Source organism: Oncorhynchus tshawytscha, linkage group LG26 (genome assembly GCF_018296145.1).
Source record: "Oncorhynchus tshawytscha isolate Ot180627B linkage group LG26, Otsh_v2.0, whole genome shotgun sequence".
NCBI lineage: Eukaryota > Metazoa > Chordata > Actinopteri > Salmoniformes > Salmonidae > Oncorhynchus > Oncorhynchus tshawytscha.
The window spans coordinates 17,337,980-17,360,385 of record NC_056454.1 but is presented as its reverse complement, the minus strand read 5'-3'; the positions used below and the strand labels follow the sequence as shown (position 1 = coordinate 17,360,385).

Here is a 22,406-nt window from a genome sequence, read left to right as displayed (position 1 = left end):
GAATGCAGTTGAAATGCCAGCCTTTAATGTTCTTCAGCTTGTAGAATGTGACGAGTTCAGAATGTTGGTTTCTCACAAATGTCAATTAAAGCTGTTTTTGTTAAGTGAAGCTGCTATTTTCAACAGTGTATTGCCAATAAAGACCTTGCGTTTGTTACACAGTCTGAGGGTTATACTAGTGCTACCAGGGGATTGAAAATATGTCCTTATGCATACAAAACACATCTCCTGATGCCCCAGCAAATGTAATACACCTCAGATAAGATAAGATAAACACAAGTGAAAGATATCTGGGTTACCTCTTAAACTCTCAAGCATTATGTGTAATATTGTGTCAGAAGCTTTCCTGTAGTTTTACAACAGAGCTTATCTCTGGGCAAGTCATCCTTACGAACGTCTTATTTTCTAAGTGTAAAATTTAGACTTTGCTGTTGGAGCCTGGGGTTTTCCTTATTAATTAGTAAGTCATTGTTTCCCACTAGAGCTGAAGAATGGCTGACTTTCTCTGTAGTTGCTCTTTGATCACTTGTGTGGTAAATAATGTATCACCATGGAAACCTTGTGGGCTGGCCACTAGAGGTATCATGGAATGTGTCAGTCAGTGAATCATTTGTTGAGATTCAGTCTTTGGAGGTGTTGAAATAGGTAAAGACGCAGCGGTACAGTCGGGTTAGTGTGTTTGTTTGGGAGTCTACAACAGTAACTTTTTGTTTGACGCTACTACAGAAAGTATTTCAGAAGTCTGCGTATGCATAGTTCGTAACCTATCATCAGCATAACCAAATATTCAATTATGTCAGGGATCGTCAGTTTTTATGTCAGCCACAAGATGTCCCCCTTTAACCTGTTTTTCAGTGGGTTGAGTTGTCCATCAATTTCCATGTGGTGATCTGAAATCACAATGCAGCAATGTAAAACAGTATATTTCATAAGAATGAAAATATATCTCTTGAAGTTAACCCATACATTTTCGAGTAATTTCAATGACGCATAATCTTCTTGAGATATTCATAAACCCTCAATTTAATCCACTGAGTTATTTGTACAGTATTTGGGGACCAAGGGACGAAAGATGTTTTGATTGATCATGTTTTAATTAAAACGACTGGAATTTGAGATTAGTGTAATCCAACTGCGACCAATTCTGTTATCATGACATCTATGCTGGTCTAGGGCTTTGCTGGGAAAGCAACAGTCTTAAGGGAATTCAGTGAAAGTTCATGTGGTTATGGAAAGAAAACAACATTTTCCTGCTGATGCCACCTGCCAAGCAGCAGGGAGGAAATGGGAGAGTTTGGCTGTTCTGATTACTGACCAGAATGACCTACAGAAAGACTGGCCCTGCCAACAGCTGGCCTAGTTAACAGACCCTCTGTTCTAAAGCTCTTTGACTGCTTTGCTGGCTAAAGGCTAACTGGCAATGTATCAATCCAACCAGTGGCCTCCGTTTCCAGTTTCTTATCTTTGATCAAATCAGCATTGGACTCTCAGCTGCAAAAAAAAATACTTTGCTGTATTATTGTCTGTTCACATGTACTCCCCTTACTCTAGGCTATTGTTTCTTGGCACACATTTGTAATCAATATCCCTCAACAGGACATCAATTTAACAAATGAAACACCTACTGTACTGTCAAAATCAATATAGCAAGTCCTGCAGGCTCTAGTTGTATCTAATCTTGATTATTGTCCAGTCATATGGTCAAGTGCTGCAAAGGAAGACCTAGTTAAGCTGCAGTTGGCCCAGAACAGAGCGGCACGTCTTGCACTTTATTATAATCAAAGGGATAATATTATGCATGGAACTCCCATCTTATATAGTGCAAGTGAACAGCAAACCTGATTTTAAAAAACAAATAAAGCAACACCTCACGGCACAACGCCTCTCCCCCATGTGACCTACTTGTTGTGTGTATGTAATGACATGTACTGTATATGTAACTGATAGATGCACACACACTACATGTTAATGTTTTTAAATGTATGTCAATTCGAGTCTTTTGTCTATAATGTATTTTCCGTTATGTTTCGGATCCCAGAAAGACTAGCTGTCGCCATTGGCGTTGGCTAATGGGAATCCTAATAAATCAAAATATTAAATATACTGAAATGATTGTTGAAATGTACAACAGGTCACATGTTCTCATTAAAATTCCATACATGCAGTACAAATCCATAGTCAATTGGTTGTGCATTAGCTTCGCCTCAATAGTAGAAACACAGTATAATGCAAATCCCTGAATAAAGCTGGTTTGCCTTTTCAACATAATCATATTTGACAGGTGGAGGGGCCCTTGAAGTAAAACAAATGTTGATTTCTATCGTCCACTTAGATAACACAGCACACCACTGTGCTTCCTGGTTTGTTTTCTGATATATGAAAGCAGTAAATTCCCATGTTTTTGGTGAATGTGGGTCAGGATGAGGCCCCTGCTGATAATCACAGTGATGTGTACGGGTGCAGATTTGGGAGATTAGAGGTTTTGTCTAATCATCTGCCTCTCGCCACAGCTGTAAATCACTTTAGGCAGACAGAGTGAACCGTTGGGCCGCTCCATTGAGCCTGCTGCTTTTGGGTGCAGGACCAGGCCACACATTGGTCACAGATACGCTGTGAAGACAGGATTACAGATAATGATGTTAGGTATCTGCCCCAGGAAAAAAAGGGAAAAGAGCAAGTTCTCTCTCTCTCTCTCTCTCTCTCTCTCTCTAATAATAAAAATATGGATTGCGGCCATCATTAGAGATGATAAAAGAGTCTGGCATAGCCAATTAAAAAGGTGCTTGAATTGGAGGGAAAAAAATTGGCACAAAAATGAGAGCACATATCTTGTTTCTTTTTAAATGTAACCTTTATTTAACTAGGCAAGTCAGTTAAGAACAAATTCTTATTTACAATGACGGCCTACCCCGGCCAAACCCGGACGAAGCTGGGCCAATTGTGCGCCGGCCTATGGGACTCCCAATCACGGCCGGATGTGATACAGCCTGGAATCGAACCAGGGTGTCTGTATTGATGCCTCAAGCACTGAGATGCAATGCCTTAGACAGCGGCGCTACGCGGGAGCTCAAAAGGTCATATTTGTCCAAGGATGACTCTAGTTTAAATAACATTTCAATTGAGTTATTAGGCCTAATATCCAAATTCAGAGTTTCCCTGAAGTGCCATATTGCTTAGTACTAATGCTTGATACAAGATGCAAGCACCTATCCCACACTGGGAAACTATCAGTGACCACGTGCAGTGATGCCTATCCCTGTTTATTGTTCCACTGCTCAGTCAGTTCTGCAGAGATACCACCCTGCATGTCTGGGCCCTGGGAATAAACCATTTACAGTTAACTCTGTGAGTAAGCGATTTGTCAGTTTTCCTGCACTTAATCTGACCCTGCTGGCTCTACATGTTGGGGATTGACAACCTTTATGACGAGAGCTTTGTGGGGCTCTTTAGGCTGGTGGTGTCTAGATGTGGCTACGCATTAGGCGGTGTTAGTTGGCTTTTTGTGTGGTGTTTCTCCCTCTCTCAGGCCACGCTGATGCACAGTCCTACTGGCTATCGATGGTGGGTTCAGTGCCAACCAATGACTGTAGGTGCCAACCCCAGTTGGCTGTAGAGACCGTCCCAGCCCCATCGTAAAGGTCACATTTCATATGGGCCTTTTTCCAAAGCTGGCAGTGGACAGACAGGCGACTGGCTTCAAGGCAATTGATCATTCATCTCCACCCACGCAATATCAATCAATGTTTAGTCAATGGGAAAAAGGTTAATGCAACATGATCTTTGTGTATGACTAGAATACTGACGCATAGTAAAGTTTTATTTCCTATAGACAGTGTTTTAACAATGCCATTAATTCATCTTGTATTCTGCATGAATGTGTTGCATATGTGTGGCAATGTTCTTTGAGTACTTTGTGTAGAATTGTTTTAAATAAAAATAGCAGGCATGTGTAAGGCTACTATGGGTGTGGAAATGAACTGTGGGCATGGGTTTTTCATTAGGAACCTCTGGGTCCTGAGTGTGTTTTGATGAACCCCACTCTCCCCCACTGAGAATCACTGACACTGAGTCACTGACGTTACAGTACAGAAGACTGCAGCAGTACAGCAGGCATTCCTGCCCAGCTGGAGGCTTCACATGAAGTCAGTCAGGAGAATGCCATTCACATTCCCATGCCATCTCCAACACCATGTGTCTCTCACTTTCATACCCACCCCTTTGTGTTCACCAAGGCATGTCTATGATGTCTACAGTATGGATCTGTCTGTCAGAGAGGGGATTCTATCTCAATGTAATTTTGAATGATAGGAGAATTCAAATGGACCGGAGGGAGGGAGGGACATGAAGAGCAAATAGTAGAAGGTAGACACAAACCCTTACCTACAAGTGAACACAGGTCTTATCATGAAGAGACACATGTCTACAGATTGCACTGCTCTTGAGGAGAGGGCTAGAAATGGAATGGTTTAATTTTAAAACAGAATGTGGTGCTTTTGTGGTCTAATAATGATTTTGTGAAGCTTTGTAGGCTTACTGCCTCAACTCAGTGAGAGACACTGATGGTCTGTATAGAGGCAGACAGATGTAATCTGTGCCGTCTAGGTCAACTTGCTGTTTGGGAGCACAGGGAATCTGAGATGCCTGCCTGCCCTCCCTGTGTTTCGAATGAATCCTGCTGCCAGCAAGGCTCCCATCCCAACCCATCCCCTGTGTGTGTGCACATTCCTGCCTGCCTGTGTACAGATGTAGGATCTTAATTTGACCAGTCTTTCATTGCTGAAAATGTTCCTGCTCGGCAGGAAATGCTAACTTGTAATGGATTTTGAGTTTTAAAATGGCATCTAAAGTTTGTCATTTCCACTTAGACTTGATTTGCCCAAACGAAAGTATATCAACGCCTACAAAAATGTCGATTCATTATAATTCACATAATAATTCACATTTCCTGTTGCTGCAGAATTTTTTTTCTGCTGTAGCAAACTGGCTCATATTAAAATCCTACATCTGTATATGTGTGCTTGTGTGTTGTCAGGCTTTCTCTTTTTTTAATCCCTGGTGACAGAGCCAAGAAAAGTTCTGCCACACAGGGCAGCATTGTGCCGCTGGAGAGGCAGAGGTGACGGTCACAGAGGAAAACGGATCCTGACGCTGTCCTCTCTCTCCTCTCTGGATCAGAGCTCAGTGGGCAGGGCTCAGAGCACAGAGGACACTGACCTGTCTGTCCTGTGTGAGGACCAAAGCTATACTGACAAGACCAACCAGGGTCCTATGGAGCTCTGTCCCTGCTTATATCCAGCCTCTCGCTCTTTCTCTTTTTTTTCTCTCTCTCTCTCTCTCTCTCTCTCTCTCTCTCTCTCTCTGTCTCTCTCTCTCTTGTTCTCTCTCTGCCAATACTTCCAGTGAGTAATTGAGTGCTGGCCGGCTCTCCTACTGTAGGTGGAGCTGGCTTTCCTGGAATTGTGGGGCAGCTCTTCCTGTTGTGCTTGCTACTTGCTACCTCTTGCTCTCCGTCTCCTGGTTCCTGGTTAATGACAGCCCTGCTCCGCTACCGCAGGATTACTGCCTTATGAAGACTTGTTCCATCTGGATACTGGCCTCTCTTCTGTTACTGCACACTGCCACCGCCTCGTTTCGGGGGGGGGGGTTCTTTTGTTGTTGTTTAATATACTTTCATGATTTGGGTCAGAAGTTCCCCCTCAACTGAAATGTCTCTGCAGTGCAAAGCGGGGCAAAATCCATCGGTGGGTAAAGTAAACTGCTTATGAATGGGAAAGCTTTCAGGGGAGTGCGTAAGGTGCAGTTGCTGTGAAGCACTTTGTTCTGGCTCTCTGCCACAGTATACTTTTACAGGGTTTTTGTGTAACTCTAGGGCTTTTAGTGGCTGCTTGTATGATGACATCAAGGCTGAGACGTTTTCATTTGTATACAGTATTTGTATTGTTCATGCAAAGCTCTTAGATCTTTTTGCATATTTATGAACTATTATTTGGCTTCATTGAATGGAGACTAAATCATTTACAGGGCATGTTCGGTCACACATTTCAGGATTTTTTTGTACTGTTACTGTACAAAAAAGATATATTCTGACCCATGTGTCATATGAGTTGTGTTTGACTTGTGGAATACTTGTCAAACACATTACAGGAGACAAAAATGTCAAGACGGTGATCATCTGTGGATTTAGTAGCCACTCAACAACAACTATTCTTACACTACAGTAGACATGAGCACCAATATACTTTCTATCAGCAAGTGTTGTTGAGATTTTGTCATTCACTTTTCACCAGATGAATTTACTTCAGTGTGCAAAATATCTAAACTTGGCGTCATGTGCACTTGTGCATGAAAAATAGATGATTTAAAATTACATTTAAAATAGATGATTTGGGTGTTCAAGGTCAATGATGCTAAGATTATACTACATTTTTAATGGAGGAAACCATAAACTATCATAATATTTCGAACTGTTTCTGAAGAATGCTGTTCAGCAGCCTATACTGTATGTTTCCTTACCGCTAACAAACTATTGTTATATTTCTACTCTCTGAGCATCACTTTTGAACATTGAATATACAAACTCCACCCCCCCCCTACTCATTTAGCCAGCAAGCTTGTCTCGTCAACTTGGATAACAGAGAGAACTTTGTTACTCCAAAGAAATCACATTCAGACATCTGCATTAAACTCCATGTCTGCGCAAACCAACAATAGTAGCACAACAAAGCCCCACAGATGCATTCATATTGTCTGCATCACAGACATGGGAGACAAGTGCAACAGACAATTGTCTCTTGTCTCATACAGTAGCTTAGCTGAGTGCCTCTGCGGATTTGACTAGAATAGGAGGGGGAACAAACCCGGGCCTGTAGCTCTGGGGCCTGGGGTAATTGCTGCATCCTCACAGCTTCAAAGACAACTTGTGCCCGGCTGGCCTGATAATGAGCTTTTGCCTTCTTTCACACGTAATTAGTGGAGGTAGAGAGTTTACACAGGGAGACGTGGTGGTCAGAGTGTCTACTCGCAGCTGGGGTGTCTGACTGGCCTGTAACAAAGGCTCTGTGTCCATCAGTCCAGTCACAGTGTGGAGCTCCAGCTGTGAACAGGCAGGGCCAGGGACTTCTGCTTCACTGAGCTGTCTGGCCTCACTGTCCTGCACTGCCCTGGGCTAGCTAGCCAGACCAAGCCGTTCAGTATACATGGCTTTTCTTGTCTGCACTGTATGTCTACTTGAGTCATTTTCGTGTTTCTGAAGTTATATCATCAAAACAGCTCAAAACGCTTACATGAAATATTCACTGTTTGTTTGTTTGTTTTTCCCAACTACAGTCTTCAGTTGTTTGGTTGTTGCATCACAGGGAATAAGGACAGATGTGCCTCCCTATAAAATATGTATGTATTAGTTCAGGGGAAATTAAGATCAACATGGATTGCTTAACTTTTTTACGAACATCACTTTCATTTCTATGGCGCTTTAATCATTTATATTTGTCTGAAGGGTTTAGAACACGCCAAAACTCAGTTAGAAGAGTCTTAATTTCTCATTTCCTCATTTCATTCAATACCCCTGATAAAGATACCACAGATGTGTTATCCAGTACCTGCTATTTATTCCTCTAGTACATCAAGTAATCTCCAGTTTTCTTAAATTAGGAATGTGGAAAGACCACTCATTAATTTATATTCTGGGAAGGTTGACAACCCCCTATAGCTCAACCCTTTTCGAACCCTTCACTTCTCTGTCTCTCTCTCTTTCTCCTCTTCCTCTCTCTCTCTCTCTCTCTCTCTCTCTCTCTCTCTCTCTCTCTCTCTCTCTCTCTCTCCCTCCCATTCTCTAATTATGTACTACATGTCATCCCTACAGATAGCTGATCAGCTTCCTTGGATTTTGCTGACGACACCGCTTTGTTGTGCGTGAAGATGGAAACACTGGAGTCGGAGCTGACCTGCCCAATCTGTCTGGAGCTCTTCGAGGACCCACTGCTCTTGCCCTGCGCTCACAGCCTGTGTTTCAACTGTGCCCACCGCATCCTAGTCTCCCACTGCACCCCCAACGAGCCTGTGCAGTCCATCAGCGCCTTCCAGTGCCCAACCTGTCGCTATGTCATCACCCTCAGCCAGAGGGGCCTAGAAGGACTGAAGCGTAACGTCACTCTGCAGAACATCATTGACCGCTTTCAGAAGGCTTCCGTGAGCGGGCCCAACTCCCCCAGTGAGACTCGCCGCGAGCGGGCCGCCCTAGACAGCACGGCCATGACCTCCCCCAGCGAGAGGGTGCAGTGTCAGTTCTGTGAGCAGGACCCTCCCCAAGACGCCGTCAAGACCTGTGTCACCTGTGAGGTGTCCTACTGCGACGAATGCCTGAAGGCCACCCACCCCAATAAGAAGCCCTTCACTGGCCACCGTCTGATCGAGCCCATGCCGGACTGCCACCTCAGGGGACTCATGTGTCTGGAGCACGAGGACGAGAAGGTGAACATGTACTGTGTCACAGATGAACAGTTGATCTGTGCCTTGTGCAAACTGGTCGGTCGGCATCGGGACCACCAAGTAGCAGCACTCAGCGACCGCTACGAGAAACTGAAGGTAAGAGATGCTACTGTACAATACTGTGCACAGCTTCAGGAATGTCTGGGGAGCATCTGGGGAGTTAATGACTGAGTGTGAAGAGCTCATTGTGTACACATGGTGAGATTTAAAATCATATTTGATGAAAATCAAGTTTGAATTTGTAAGTATACTAGATCAACAAGATTGTGCCTGAATTGCGTGACACAAATATTGATCAAATTCAATATTTGACCATTCACTTTTTGTTTTGTGGAGATTCACCACACATTTTTCAGAGATCAGTTCATGTTTTCATTACTTGCTATCTTACTATCAGCAGCTTTTCAAAAACACTAAAACAATGTGATTGTTATACAGTGTGTTGTTTCCAGAATGTAATATTTTATTTGTGGCCGTATCATAAAAATCTGTGACCTACTGCAGTTTGAGAAAAAAAAAACACATTGTTCAACATGTCATAGAGACATCGTGATGATGGAATTGTAAAATTATATTGGAGATTCACATTAAACTTGAGTCATTAACGTTATACATATTATCCAATATTTCAATAAATAGTTGTTCCCCCAATGATATCCTCTCTTTTTTTTATCATACTAGATATGTTTCCCCAGACTAAGTCTAATGGGTGAATAAGGAGTCATTGCTGATGGTAACAGTGCAGTACAAGAGCACAATATACAATCAGGCAACCTCACTATTATATGATATGTATTATATATCTACAGATGTCTGGGCTCTTGATGTACGAAACCTTAAAAGAAAGTATTACAGAAATGGCTAATGGAAATCCCCATTCAGTCAGATTCCCCAATAGTACAACAGCATTCAACTAATGTGATTTCTGTTCATATTTCAAAGAGCTTTGGGAACAAGGAGTGATCACACACTCTTTCTTCGACGGGCTTAAATGTAACATTTGCCACGTAATTCCAACCAATAAAAAATATTGCTTCCAGGGTTTCAGGTTAAGTGGAGCTAACCACTTTCCCTCCATGGTGCCATATTAATAAGGCGTCATGAGAGAGACTTTGTTAGCTGGAACACACAAAAAAAAGGTGGCCACGCATTCCTTCCACTTTAGACTTGAATGAGCCCCTGTCAAATCACTGAGATTTGGGCTTTGTGGGTTAGTATTTTGCCAACACACGCCGTGGGACACGATCATGGCTCCAGAAACCTCATGGGAGCAATGAATGCTTTATTACCAGGCAGAACCATGCAGCTGTGTGTTATAATTAGCCTTTCACATGTAAATTGACCCTCACATTTGACAAGTTCTATCAAGAGATGCAGCGAGCAGGGCTGTGATGTTATCAGACCTCCACCTTTTACATTCTATATTGATCAACATGTAAACTGTTGAAATGTCTTCTCGGTAAAGTTGTTATTTTAGTATTTGCAATTCATCAAGTAGACGCTAAAACTCAATTTTTTACCGTCTTTTGCCTATCTATTGTCATTTTATCACAGGCTATTGATGGCGTATACATTTTAAAAATATATATATTTGCATAAGGCAGTGTTTAGTTAATGCCTTTAGTAAATAAGAAGTCAGTGTAACAGTGTAGCAACTGAGGTGTCAAGTCTAGCGAAAAGGTTTCTAGGGATCACATGGCTTCCACTGCACGGCTCTGAAAGACCACAGGGCTTTTCACACATATATAAATATATAACACTACTTGAGCATGAATCATAAAAAGGGGGTTTTGCATTACATGATACACACAAACTATTTTTGCTTGTCCTTTCATCAACAACAAAGAGAATGCCAATGGCGAATGTCAAGCTTGGTCCCAGACTCCCAGTGAAACTGAGATGCGGTAATCTTAGATTGCAGTATAGCGATTGAGGTCAGAGCATCAGCCTTAACCAGTTCCTCCTTTGTTTGATCATGCTGTCATTGTGCAGAGAACTCCAGACTGCTATCTCAGTGAGAGGAGCGAACAGGAGGAAACAGACCAGGTGATATATACGGTATCTAAAGTATTACTTCGACTCTACATTCAGGGACAGGTCTACTAAGACTTTATAGCTGCTATTTTCAATGGGGAATAAAACCTAAAGACTAGAGTATCAAATATGATGCAATATACAGTAGAAATTATATTAAGGTCAAATCTAGATCATTTCCGGGGCTCTCTTATTCCCCTCTGAAAATATCAGGAGCATATTTTGCACATGTGCAAATGCTCGGTAAACCTGACCTTTAGAATATAGTCCACATTTAATTGTGGATGGCTTCATGGCCTCTATGCGAGATCTGCATAGTTTATGTAATGAGTAGTGACATATCTATACATACAGTATATAGATATGCACCATGGAACATAGTTTCACTTTTTGTGCCATCATACTGTTACATAAACACAAGAGAGAACACTATAAAAAAAAAAACGTTTTACAAGATTTACATTACTAGGAAAATAACTATCCCCTACTTCACTGTTGTACTGTATTTTACTGGTATTACTAAGAGTGGGCAGTGGCAGACTTGTTGTCAACTATAACCCATGTATGTCCAATATTACTTGCCAGATGTAAGATGCTCTATCTACCTCACTGTAAAACTGTAAAATGTACAGTTACTTACTGGCCGCAACTTGCCAGTAAGTTACTGTAATTTATTTTACAGTACGCTACTGTAATCCATTTTACGGTAATCCAAACATGTTCACCAAAAATGTTACTGTAATCTAATTTACAGTACATTACTGAAATTGCCCATGCAGTGACATATTACCCAGTGTTCTTTGCAAGTTTGAATTTTTAACATTTATATTTTGGTCATTTAGTGGGTGCTCTTGTCCATAGCAACTTACATCTAGGGCATTAAACCAAGGTTGATTTTTTTTTTTAAACACGTCACAGTCATAGCAAGTAAATGTGTATCTAACTGTTTCTAAAAATGTTGTAGTTAAGGATACATTGGTCTTCAGAATAATTGTAATTACAACAAGACATCTTATTATCTAGGTCATCTCTGAATAGTGCCAATACAATACTGAAATATTCACAGTAAATTCATGCCAGAGCAATGAAACACAGTACAATAAAGTAAAAGTGACTATAAACTAAGACAATTATTTCTACAGTATTTTACTGTAATTACAAGGAATTAGAGCAAGCAGTTGGTTGTATGTATTTGCATATTAAGGCATATTAATGAATACTAGGTGTTTCATGTCCTTTTGATCTGTTTTGCCCTGCACTCAACCTTCAACAATTTTAGACTTTCTGCCACTCTGATCTGTCTCCTATATCAGATTAAGTATTAGGTAACTACTACCACATATCAAATAAATTGGTACAGCACTTTCACTAGTGGGTGCAACAAACATAGCCTCTTACAAGACACGCCTCAAAATATGTTAATGAGTGAGAAACAACAATACCATGCATCCACTAATGTTTAAAAGGCTTTTGGTGCTCCAAATATGCAAAATGGTACTACATTCTGAATTACAGCAATTACTGGCAGCAATTGTTCAGTAAGCTACTGTAGAGTTTCAGGACAAGATTTGTAGAAATCCAAAAATACAGTATATTACTGTATTCTGTGGGGGTACATCATTCTCACTCACAGGTCCAACTAATATAGCCTCTTACAAGGCATGCTTTAAAATATGTTAATGAGCCAGAGACTCTTTCCCCGCCCACATTTTCCCACAATGCAACATAATTAATACTTTTTTAAAAATAAGGTTATTTTACTGTGTGTTCTACAGTGTTTTACTGTTGAAATTACAGAAAGGTCTTTCAGTGTGCTGTAAAACAAATACAGCACTTTACTGTGTATTCTACGGTAATCTACTTTGTTTAGTTTATGCAGTATTATACTGTTGATTAATACAGTAAGTTGCCGATCAAATTACAAAAACGGCTAGCAGTGTGCGTGGTCACATTTTTCACCACAAATCCTACAATATATCTGATTAGAATGTCTGAGGCAGAAACAAATGGATGAAGTTATTCTGAGCATGGCAATTGTAATGTCACAACCACACTGGTCCTTACTTATCGTCATAGACCTTAATACCCTTGTGCATGATTACTTTTGGTCTGTTTCTATTCCCCCTGACCTGAGTACCAAGGTATTGCCATACTATCTCCCCATGTCAGCGTACACAGTGGGGCTAGGATGACCTGGTCTTGGCTTCATTTGATGTTGTTGCAGCACTGTCCTATGTGCTCCGTGTCTGTCACATGGGGCTATTGTCTTGATTTTAAAAAGTTTCATCTTTAACATAAAAGTGGTCACCCCGCTTCACCTTTTGAAGTTAAACCTATAAAATATACAACAGCCAAAGTACAAAATAATCCTATCTAAATAAATAATGTTAAACAGAGAGTTTTTTTTGAAAAGGATAAGATATTTTTGAACATGGAGATGCAGCCATAGGCCTCAATGCAAAAAGAAACCTACATGTGTTGCAAAATTAATTACACTTAGCAGGCCCTATTTCTTATTTTCACAAGTCTTGACGAGCTAGACTACAGTATGCTGATGGTCCTCTGCCAACCCCCATCATTGCCCTATTTGGTTACATCCCAGAGGGCACATGCACTGTAGCACTCTCTGACTAACGTAGGAAGAACACGAATCAAAGACGTAGCAGTAGTATTTAGATACCTGTACATGTCTGAAATCTCTTATGTTACCTTAGGATGAATGGGGCGGCAGGGTAGCCTAGTGGTTAGAGCGTTGGACTAGTAGCCGGAAGGTTGCAAGTTCAAACCCCCGAGCTGACAAGGTACAAATCTGTTGTTCTGCCCCTGAACAGGCAGTTAACCCACTGTTCCTGGGCCATCATTGAAAATAAGAATTTGTTCTTAACTGACTTGCCTGGTTAAATAAAGGTAAGGTAAAAAAAAAAGAATGCAGAGAGGTGAGGGTAAGGAGGTTAAAATACATTTTCCCTTTTATATAATGAGACTGATCGTTATTGGTTATGGTACTGTAAATTTTCCAGTAGTTTTACATTTTGCCCTCACTTTCATCTGACATATTTTTTCATATTTTCATTGAAAGATTCTCAACTTCCTTTCCGCTACTATAATGATTCATTGTACAACTTTTTGCCTCAACCATAGAACATGTTTATACAGTTCCCTGCAATGGAGTTCTGTTTTCCTAAAGTAATCCAGACGTGATGAGAGAAGAATAGCTGCTTCCTCCGGACGAGGAATGCTTTTGGTCCCACACCTTTCTTTGGCTTGCTCAGTCTCTCTTCCTTTCTGACAAGAACCGGACAGGTCAGACCACTGTCGATGTTTGGAAACTGTCCTGCCAACTTTTCCATAATTTTACCGCCTGATCTAAGGACGGTGAATGCTTTGATTGTGTCGATTGTAAAAAGGCAGGCAGCAGCCTGGTTTATTATTTCAAACTCTGTTAATATATTATAAAATAGTGCATTTCTTGGGAAGAGTGCGTTCACATGCAAAACAATGAAATTCACCATGAAGATGACTTGCCAGTGGCCACGATCAAAAACTGTGCATCAACCCTCAAAAGGCTAAAGGAGGCCACGTCCACCTAAAATGAGTAACAGAGAGAGATGGAGTTGGCAGAGTGGGTTATCTAGTCTCCAGCATGGGCCTGCTGTCTCTCCTCTCAGAGTTGTTCTGGGAGCTTCTGCAGGGATCCAAATCCTCTCAGATTAATGGCACAGGATAAATCATCTCTGAGAGGAAGTGGATGCTTTATCTCCTGTTGGGAGTTGAAATGCCAACTGGCATGTCACCCTAACTGTCAAACGTTTATGGAAGAGAGACAGGAGAGCAAGGGAAATACCCTATTTACATAAAGCAATGTTGTTTTGGCCTGGCAACAGAGTGTTAACCCACCAAGAGGCATATCATTCATTACTATACCCTCTATAACGTCTTTTGTGTTTGCATTATGTAAACTTTCTTCACCAAGGCAATTATTTCAAGTGCATTATACAACTATACAGGCAAACATACAAATTAACACACTGCTGTATATAATTGCCTTTTTCGGTAGATTCAATTATTATAACACATCCATTCATACTTTAGGAACTGCATTGGAGCATTTTTCATTGCGTTGTAGTGTGTGGGTTGTTGTTCTGGTGAGGCTACTTCAGCTTGCTCAGCTGTTATCTAGCCAGTGCTCTCCAGGTCGGTCCTCTTCACCTTCCATCCACAACAGCACAGAGCTATTCTAATGGTTTCATCACCTCTGCTTGAATATAAATAAATAATCTTGGTGAGAGCAGTAAAAAAAAAGAATATGCTATTTCTGTACACACTGACGGCTGACGCACAGACCCTTATGAAATCGCAATGCGAAAAGGCCGACCTGAGAAAGCTTTCCCGACCATTAGCTAAACAGTGACTTCACAGACACCTTCAGATCTCCAAAGTTCTATGCTCTCTGTTCACTCAATTCTTTAAACTTTGCATCATACAGTACAGATGTAGGATCTTAATTTGAGCCAGTTTACTACAACAGGAAATGTGAATTATTATGTGGATTATAATTATTTTTGTAGGAGATGATACATTATTTCCTACGGGAAAATCAAATCGGAAATTTCAAAGTGGAAATTACAAACCTCAAATATACTACAAGTTAAAAATGTCCTGCATTGCAGGAAAGTTCTCCTGCAACAGGCTGATCAAATTAAGATCATACATCTGGGCTTGTACTTAATATGATAAAAATAATAGTATTTCAACAAGTTGTTCATTTCAATTGACTGTTATCTAGAGGGCAACATAATGGTACAGCACTCCATTTTTGTATTCGCTTACTGTGTTTATTCAGTGAAGTAGGCTCATGATGTTATCTATAGACCCATACACACGTAACAATTCTCCTGGAGCATAATCACAGTATTAAACTCATCCAGGATTATATACCATTAACAAATACCCCTCTCAGACATCTAGCCAATGCTCTTCTGTCCTCCTTATGCCTCACTGCATAAACCCTGTGGCAAGACAATGTAATCCTTCATGGAGAAGAGTAATACATTGCAATCTAAATCATTGTGCCAGACAATAATACAACGTAAAGAACCTTCTGGATGCATAACAGCCAAAGAGAACTTCCCAAATATTCACCTGAGCCATAGAGCAGAGCTGTAGATGTACAACTCTGCCGTAGATCGTCAAGCTGTGAGAGAGTTTGATCTGAGCCATCGGTGGGTGATTAATGCATGCGTGGTTTAGTTGACTAAATCTCTGGCAGATGCTCTTCTTGTCCCTCTCGACTTTGGGAGCTTAGTGAGCAGGCAGAAAGATGGAAGCTCTGGCATTGGGGCTAGCTCAGAGGTTACTGACTGACTGATCACACACCAAATGGTACACAACCAGACCCTACAAAGGGATTCTCTGTTAGTTTATCATCTTCCACCAGTGGACAGGCATGGTTGTGATTTTGACTTCCCCTGTTCTTTCTAAATGTTGTGTACAGTTTGCTAGAGGAACATTATTTTCAGTTACATACTCTGTTGTTCATAGTTTTGTTCTATTCTTTTTTTTCCACAGCAAGCCTTGGACTCTAACCTCAGCAATCTAATCAAGAGGAACAATGAGTTGGAAACTCTGATGGGCAAGTTGATTCAGACTTGCCAACATGTGGAGGTAAGGATGTTTATCTATTTCCCTATTAGGCTGTGTGGCACATCTCCCAGTTTCTGTGTCATTTCTAATGTTTGATTATTTGATGATATGATTTGTTGATTGCTTCCTTGCGAGTATTGTAAATTTAACCCATTACGTGCCAGAATAGATACAGTGGTTGCTGACATAAAGTGCATAGAAAAGGAAAAGGAATATCTCTGATTGGTTTAAGAAAAGAAATTGCCTCAAACCTCAATATTGTCGTTTAGCATTCAAGCTCACCAGATTCTGTGAAATGCAAAACTTTGCAATTCGGCGAACATGTTAGAGAACTGTGACATATCGAGAGCTTGGGAGTATAAGGTTGTATCTGCATAAAGCTCTAGAATTCCGAACCCTCACTGGTTTCAATGGTGTCAGCACTTTTTTATATAGTATTCTTTTCAAATTAACAACATGAATTGGGGTATCTAGAGCACTATATAGGTAGAGTACATGGAATAGAATAAGGTATGTCAATTTCTCAAGTTTGACAAAAATGCAGATAGAACCTTATAGTCCCAAGCTCTCGGTGTAATATAATGTTATCTCACGGACACAGTTACTGAGATGAATATGTTCACTGGGTATACAATAAAGTGGATATGCCAGTAAATCTATCTGTATAAAGTAGGATATAGGCTAATCTCACTGTAGCTTATAAACATCGCAATATTGCCAAGCGTGCGTGAATGTCTGTGTGTATGTGCCTGGTAAAGGGTTATTTGGGGTATAGAATGATAGAACACAGCAAAAAAAACGTTTGTGCATGAACCAATTGAGGGACTAAAATGACACTGATGACACAACGTGCCCACAGAGAGATGAAAGAGAGACTGGGCCATGTAGCAGCTCTGGCTGTATTTAGGAACACAGAACTACTGCTGCAATGACTGTGCTCCGCTGATTCTCACCTGCGGCACTGTGCTATCCAGTGTGTGATGACTGTATTGTGTAGATCTAATCTGGGAAACCCTAGGTAGATCTTGTGCCTCAAGTGGACTGTTATCTCATACGAGCCAGAGGGGCTTTGTTACTGTATATGAGCATTATTATATTTTAACAATGAATATTTGTAAATGTTTGATTCTACTGTATTTTATCCTATATCAGGCCAAAGCCACCGCAATGAAAAACCATCAACTACCACATTCATATATTTGACCATCTCTGTTCTAATCTCTTCCCAAGTGCAACGCATCAAGACAAGAGAACAAGCTCCTTGAAGAATGTGACCTTCTGATCGACATCATACAGCAGAGAAGGCAGATGATAGCCACCAAGATAAAGGAGGGCAAGGTCATTTCTTAGGCGTTAGTATGTTTTGATGGTTACTGAGGAGGGCAGATGGGTCAGGCTGCCTATCCCTTGGGAGATGCTCAGTCTTGCTCTTCATCCTCCTCGTGCCCCCAAGGTTGAACTTTCTGTTAAGGCTGAGGATGTACACTCTCACACAATCTCAAAAACAACGGCCATCATTATCATATTTCCCAGCATGCTAATTGCAGGTTGTTTTTAGAACTGTTTGTTTCAATATGTGTGTTTTTGCATGCAAATTGATCGATTGATCTTATGCTACACAAAGATAAATAACATACATAACGAAATAATACAATCTGTTAGTGGTTTGATTTATTGCACCGGTTACTGAGTTGTTCCCGTTGGGATAGTTTAGGTAGTAACATTTATAAAATGTTTCCTACCTTGGCAGTCATTCTAAATGCAGGTAGCAGATAATTAAAAGTTCACATTTTTGGATATCCTTACTCTGGCTGGATTCCAATAGAAATTACATATCACTTTGCAAGCCACCATAATGGAACTGCAAACCAGGAGATTCAGACCACTGTGTTTGGGTAAAACAACACATTCAACATACGCCTGCCTCAAAAGGGTTCTTCAATTGTCCCCGTAGGATAACCCTTTTGGGTTCCAGGTCAAACCCTCTGTGAAAAGGGTTCTACTTGGAACCCAAAAGGGTTTTTCACATGATTCTCCTATGGCAGGGGTGTCAGGTTCATTCCATGGAGGGCCTAGTGTCTGTTGGTTTTTGTTTTTTCCTTTCAAGTAAGACCTAGACAACCAGGTGGGGGAGATCCTTACCAATTAATGACCTTCATTTATCAATCAAGTACAAGGGGGGAGTGAAAAGCCGCAGACACTCGGCCCTCCATGGAATGAGTTTGACACGTGTCTTATGGGGACAGCCGATTAAGTTACAAATAACAAGGGTCCAATTATGCCCCCATTCTAAAGGTACATAGGATATACTATACCTTACACTTACAGGATAACACTACAGTGACAAGTGTTTGTACCCCTTTAAAAACGAATCTAACCCTTTATTTCTGAGAGTGTACGTTGTTACCATACCATAAGTCTCTGCTCGAGATGCACAGCTTTTACTGACTATATAGCCTACCTCAAGAGACAAACATCAACCAGAGTCGGCTTCTTTGTTAGAATGCATGATCTAATTTCCTCTGGAATTCAGATTTGATGAAAAAGTGTTGTCAGTTCAGTGCTGTGTGACTGATCCAGCTGTAATAGCTTGGTTGTGTACGTGCAATACAGTATGTATCCTGTAGTATGCTTACTAACAGTAAGGGAGTACTGTTGGCACAGCATTTAGGAAACTTAAACAAATCCACTCTACTCCTTTAGTGGTTTCCATCCCTTTCCCCCAATATTGGGGGAACTGCATCTCAGTGCCAGAGGCGTCACTACAGACCCTGGTTCGATTCCAGGCTGTATCACAACCGGCTGTGATTGGGAGTCCCATAGGGCGGCGCACAATTGGCCCAGCGTCGTTAGGGTTTGGCCGGGGTAGGCCATCATTGTAAATATTAATTTCTTCTTAACTGACTTGCCTAGTTAAATAAAGGTTAGATAAAAAAATTCAATAAGTGTCATTAGAGAGGGATTGAGGGGCTCGGAGGGATGGCTCTGGCATGCTGTGCCATGTTCAGAGCCACATCACACCTGTTTCCTGTGATTCCTCTGAGGAGCACTGCTTCCTTCCTCGCCCTGTGCCTCATGTCACAGTCAGGAGTCAGAGCCTGCTTTCTGCTCCCTGCCGATGGACGGAGGGGGCAAGCAGCCATACTCCCAGAGGAGATGATGTAATGGCTCTGTTACCTTGGTGATGTTATGGAGGATGTAGATTCTCCTCATGCCATCCTCAAAGTGTGTCTCTTATAATGATTTAAGCAGATGTGATGAAATAAAAGCATGTTTTGAATTTGAGAAAATGGTGATCTGTTTATGTACAAATGAATTACCTCTTGATTGTGACTGTTAAAGAAGGAACTGTCAACTCAATTGAACCTGGGGCGTTTGGTAGGCCTTCAGTTTCTGAAGCTGCAGTAGCCTGAGAAGTAGGTTTGTAGACTTGATACTGCAGGTCTACTGTACCTGCCTCTGCACCAGTGAATTCAATCATCCATTGTTTCTTTTCAGGCTATACGGCTGCGAAAGCTAGCCCAGCAGATCGCCAGCTGCAAGCAGATCATTGAGAGATCATCGTCCCTCATCACTCAGGCTGATCACACCCTCAAGGAGACAGACCATGCCCGCTTCCTGCAAACAGCCAAAAGCATCTGTGAAAGGTGAGTTATCAAGTCAACCAATTGTGGTGATAACGTTCCAAACCCCAACTGACTGAGAGTCACAGGTTGTAACAAGAGAAATGTCACGTGAATCCTGTATCTTTGGGTTTCAGAGTATCCATGGCAACAGCATCCTCTCAGATCCTGATACCAGAGATCAACCTCAATGACACCTTTGATACGTTTGCGTTGGACTTCACAAGGGAAAAGAAAATGCTGGAAAGCTTGGATTACCTCACAGGTGAACGCAATTCCGAACGTGATCCTTGATGTTAAGGATATTAAGAACATATCTATAACTCCGATCTGAAATAGGAGATTATGGTATAGTGCAATCCCTGTTTATCTATTTCTTTAACAGTCCAAGTGAAAACAGTTACACTGTATTTGTATTTGTAATTATTATCGATCCCCATTAGCTACTCCAAGGCAGTAGATACTCTTCCTGGGGTCCAGCAAAATTAAGGTAGTGTAGCATCCCATGTCAGAAGCTATGTGGCGTGTACAGTGGTTTTGACTGGGTAATCCCCCTGGTGTTTTGTTGAGTGCTTCCTGAGGGCAACGAAATGCTCACAAGTTTAGAAGATACAGTTTGAGGTTTGTTTACAGTTGAATGAAATGGCTTTTGACTGTTCTGGCTTTTAGGACATTCTCAGCAGGGTGTCATGTCCTCTGTTCTGTATTGAGGCAGTGGGTTGTAGCTCAATGAGCAGCAACTTTACCACCTGAATCGGCAGATAGCCTAGTGGTTAGAGCATTGGGCCAGTAACCGAAAAGTTGGTGGATCGAATCCCTGAGCTGGCAAAGTCTGTCATTCTGCCCTGAACAAGGCAGTTAATCCACTGTTCCTAGGCCGTCATTGTAAATAAGAATTAATTCTTCACTGACTTGCCTAGTTAAATAAAAAATAAGAAAAAGACACGAAGTAAAAGTCACTTGCAAGAGTGGGCTTGGTTGTATTTACCTAAGATCTCCAATCCCCTGTACATAACACGTTGGACATAAGAAAATACACTGATTGTGTTAATCCGCAATACTGTACTCTTCTGTGTGTTATGACAACTGTCCATCACTGTTGTCATTAAATGATACATACCAGGAACTGACGTGAATAAAAGTAACTATATTTTTCTATTTGCAGCACCAAATCCCCCAATAATCCGGGCGGAATTGTGTACGGCATCGAACGACACCATCACTGTTCACTGGACGTCTGATGACGAGTTCTGTGTCGTCTCCTATGAGCTTCAGTATGCCATCTTCACCGGACAAGCCAATGTTGTCAGTAAGTATACAATTCTTGTCTAGATGCCCTCAGCACAGTATGTTGGGTGTGTCTGTACAGTACGTCTGTTGTGGTACAACATTTCAATCATGAAAGGTAGGCTATCTGAGGGCAATCATACATAGAAAGCCTCTTATTGTATTTGGCTTCAGGGCCTTCATTGCACCATCCTGATCAAATAAATAATGTGTCATTTCAGCAAGGGGGCAACAACCATTTCATTGTGTGGATAATAAGATATCAGAGATCTCTGCTCTGTATCTCTCTGGCACAGACTCTAGGCAAGAGTATACAGGCAGATTATGGGCTGAATTTTTCCCTGTGGCTCATGTAAGTGACAGACTGTTGGAATAGATCACCCTAACAGGGTTACAGCATGCTGAATCAAGCAATTGGCCCTCTTCTGCCCCAGTGCCTGTTCATACTACAGTGAATAGGTCATGTTATTGTTTGATTTAATGACAACAATTGGAGAAGGATTCATTGGAGGTGTTCTTATCTCAACAAATGTATTTTCCATTGTGTGTTTTTTACAATCTGGTGGTTGTTTTTTTCTCTCTCATCTGCCATTAACTGATTGTCTTTGTCTGTGCTCTAGGTTTGTGTAACTCGGCTGATAGCTGGATGATTGTGCCCAACATCAAGCAGAACCACTACACGGTGCATGGACTCCAGTGTGGCACCAAGTACATGTTCATCGTCAAGGCCATCAATCAGGCAGGGAGTCGCAGCAGTGAGCCTTGGAAACTCAAGACCAACAGTATGTTTGCGTTTCGAATAGCTGCACCATGCTGATATCATTAAGCATCTTTGGAGATTTGATATATGGAGATAGCATATTTACCATTGTTTACTGTTAATCTATTAATGGTCAATTCACAGGTCAACCATTCAAGTTGGACCCAAAGTCTGCTCACAAGAAGCTGAAGGTCTCCCATGACAACCTGACAGTGGAGCGAGACGAGACGTTGTCCAAGAAGAGCCACACTCAGGACCGCTTCACCAGCCAGGGCAGCTACGGCATCACAGGGAATGTGTACATCGACAGCGGGCGCCACTACTGGGAAGCCTTGATAGGAGGGAGCACATGGTAAGGATATGAACCTGTGGTGTTTAAAGTACATCAGACTAGAACATTTGGAGAGACAAATGTGTGTGAGAATCAGATTGGGAAATCCAATCATGGTCTCTGTTACACTATACTAAATGCAATCTTAAAATCAAAAATCTCTAGGACGTTAGGCCTATCATTTCCCATCGGTGCAATTTGACCACTACCAGAAAATGAGCCATCAACATTCAATATTCTA

The 22,406-nt window shown here is 41.4% G+C and overlaps 1 protein-coding gene across 4 annotated transcripts in view; it reads left to right on the top strand.

The window, feature by feature from the left end:
• The window catches only part of mid1 (midline 1), a 61,736-nt gene that overhangs the window by 37,477 nt on the left and 1,853 nt on the right, over positions 1–22,406 (top strand). For 3 of the 4 annotated variants that reach the window (XM_024389073.2, XM_024389076.2, XM_024389074.2), the window contains exons 2-9: positions 7,862–8,583; positions 16,090–16,185; positions 17,395–17,502; positions 19,663–19,811; positions 19,925–20,052; positions 20,953–21,096; positions 21,695–21,856; positions 21,979–22,186. In XM_024389073.2, the coding sequence (XP_024244841.2) occupies positions 7,918–8,583; positions 16,090–16,185; positions 17,395–17,502; positions 19,663–19,811; positions 19,925–20,052; positions 20,953–21,096; positions 21,695–21,856; positions 21,979–22,186 (1,661 nt within the window). In that variant the 5' untranslated portion in view covers positions 7,862–7,917. Of the gene's footprint in view, positions 1–5,115; positions 5,742–7,861; positions 8,584–16,089; positions 16,186–17,394; positions 17,503–19,662; positions 19,812–19,924; positions 20,053–20,952; positions 21,097–21,694; positions 21,857–21,978; positions 22,187–22,406 lie in introns of those variants that run through there. The other variant, XM_042306347.1, reaches the window with a different exon arrangement.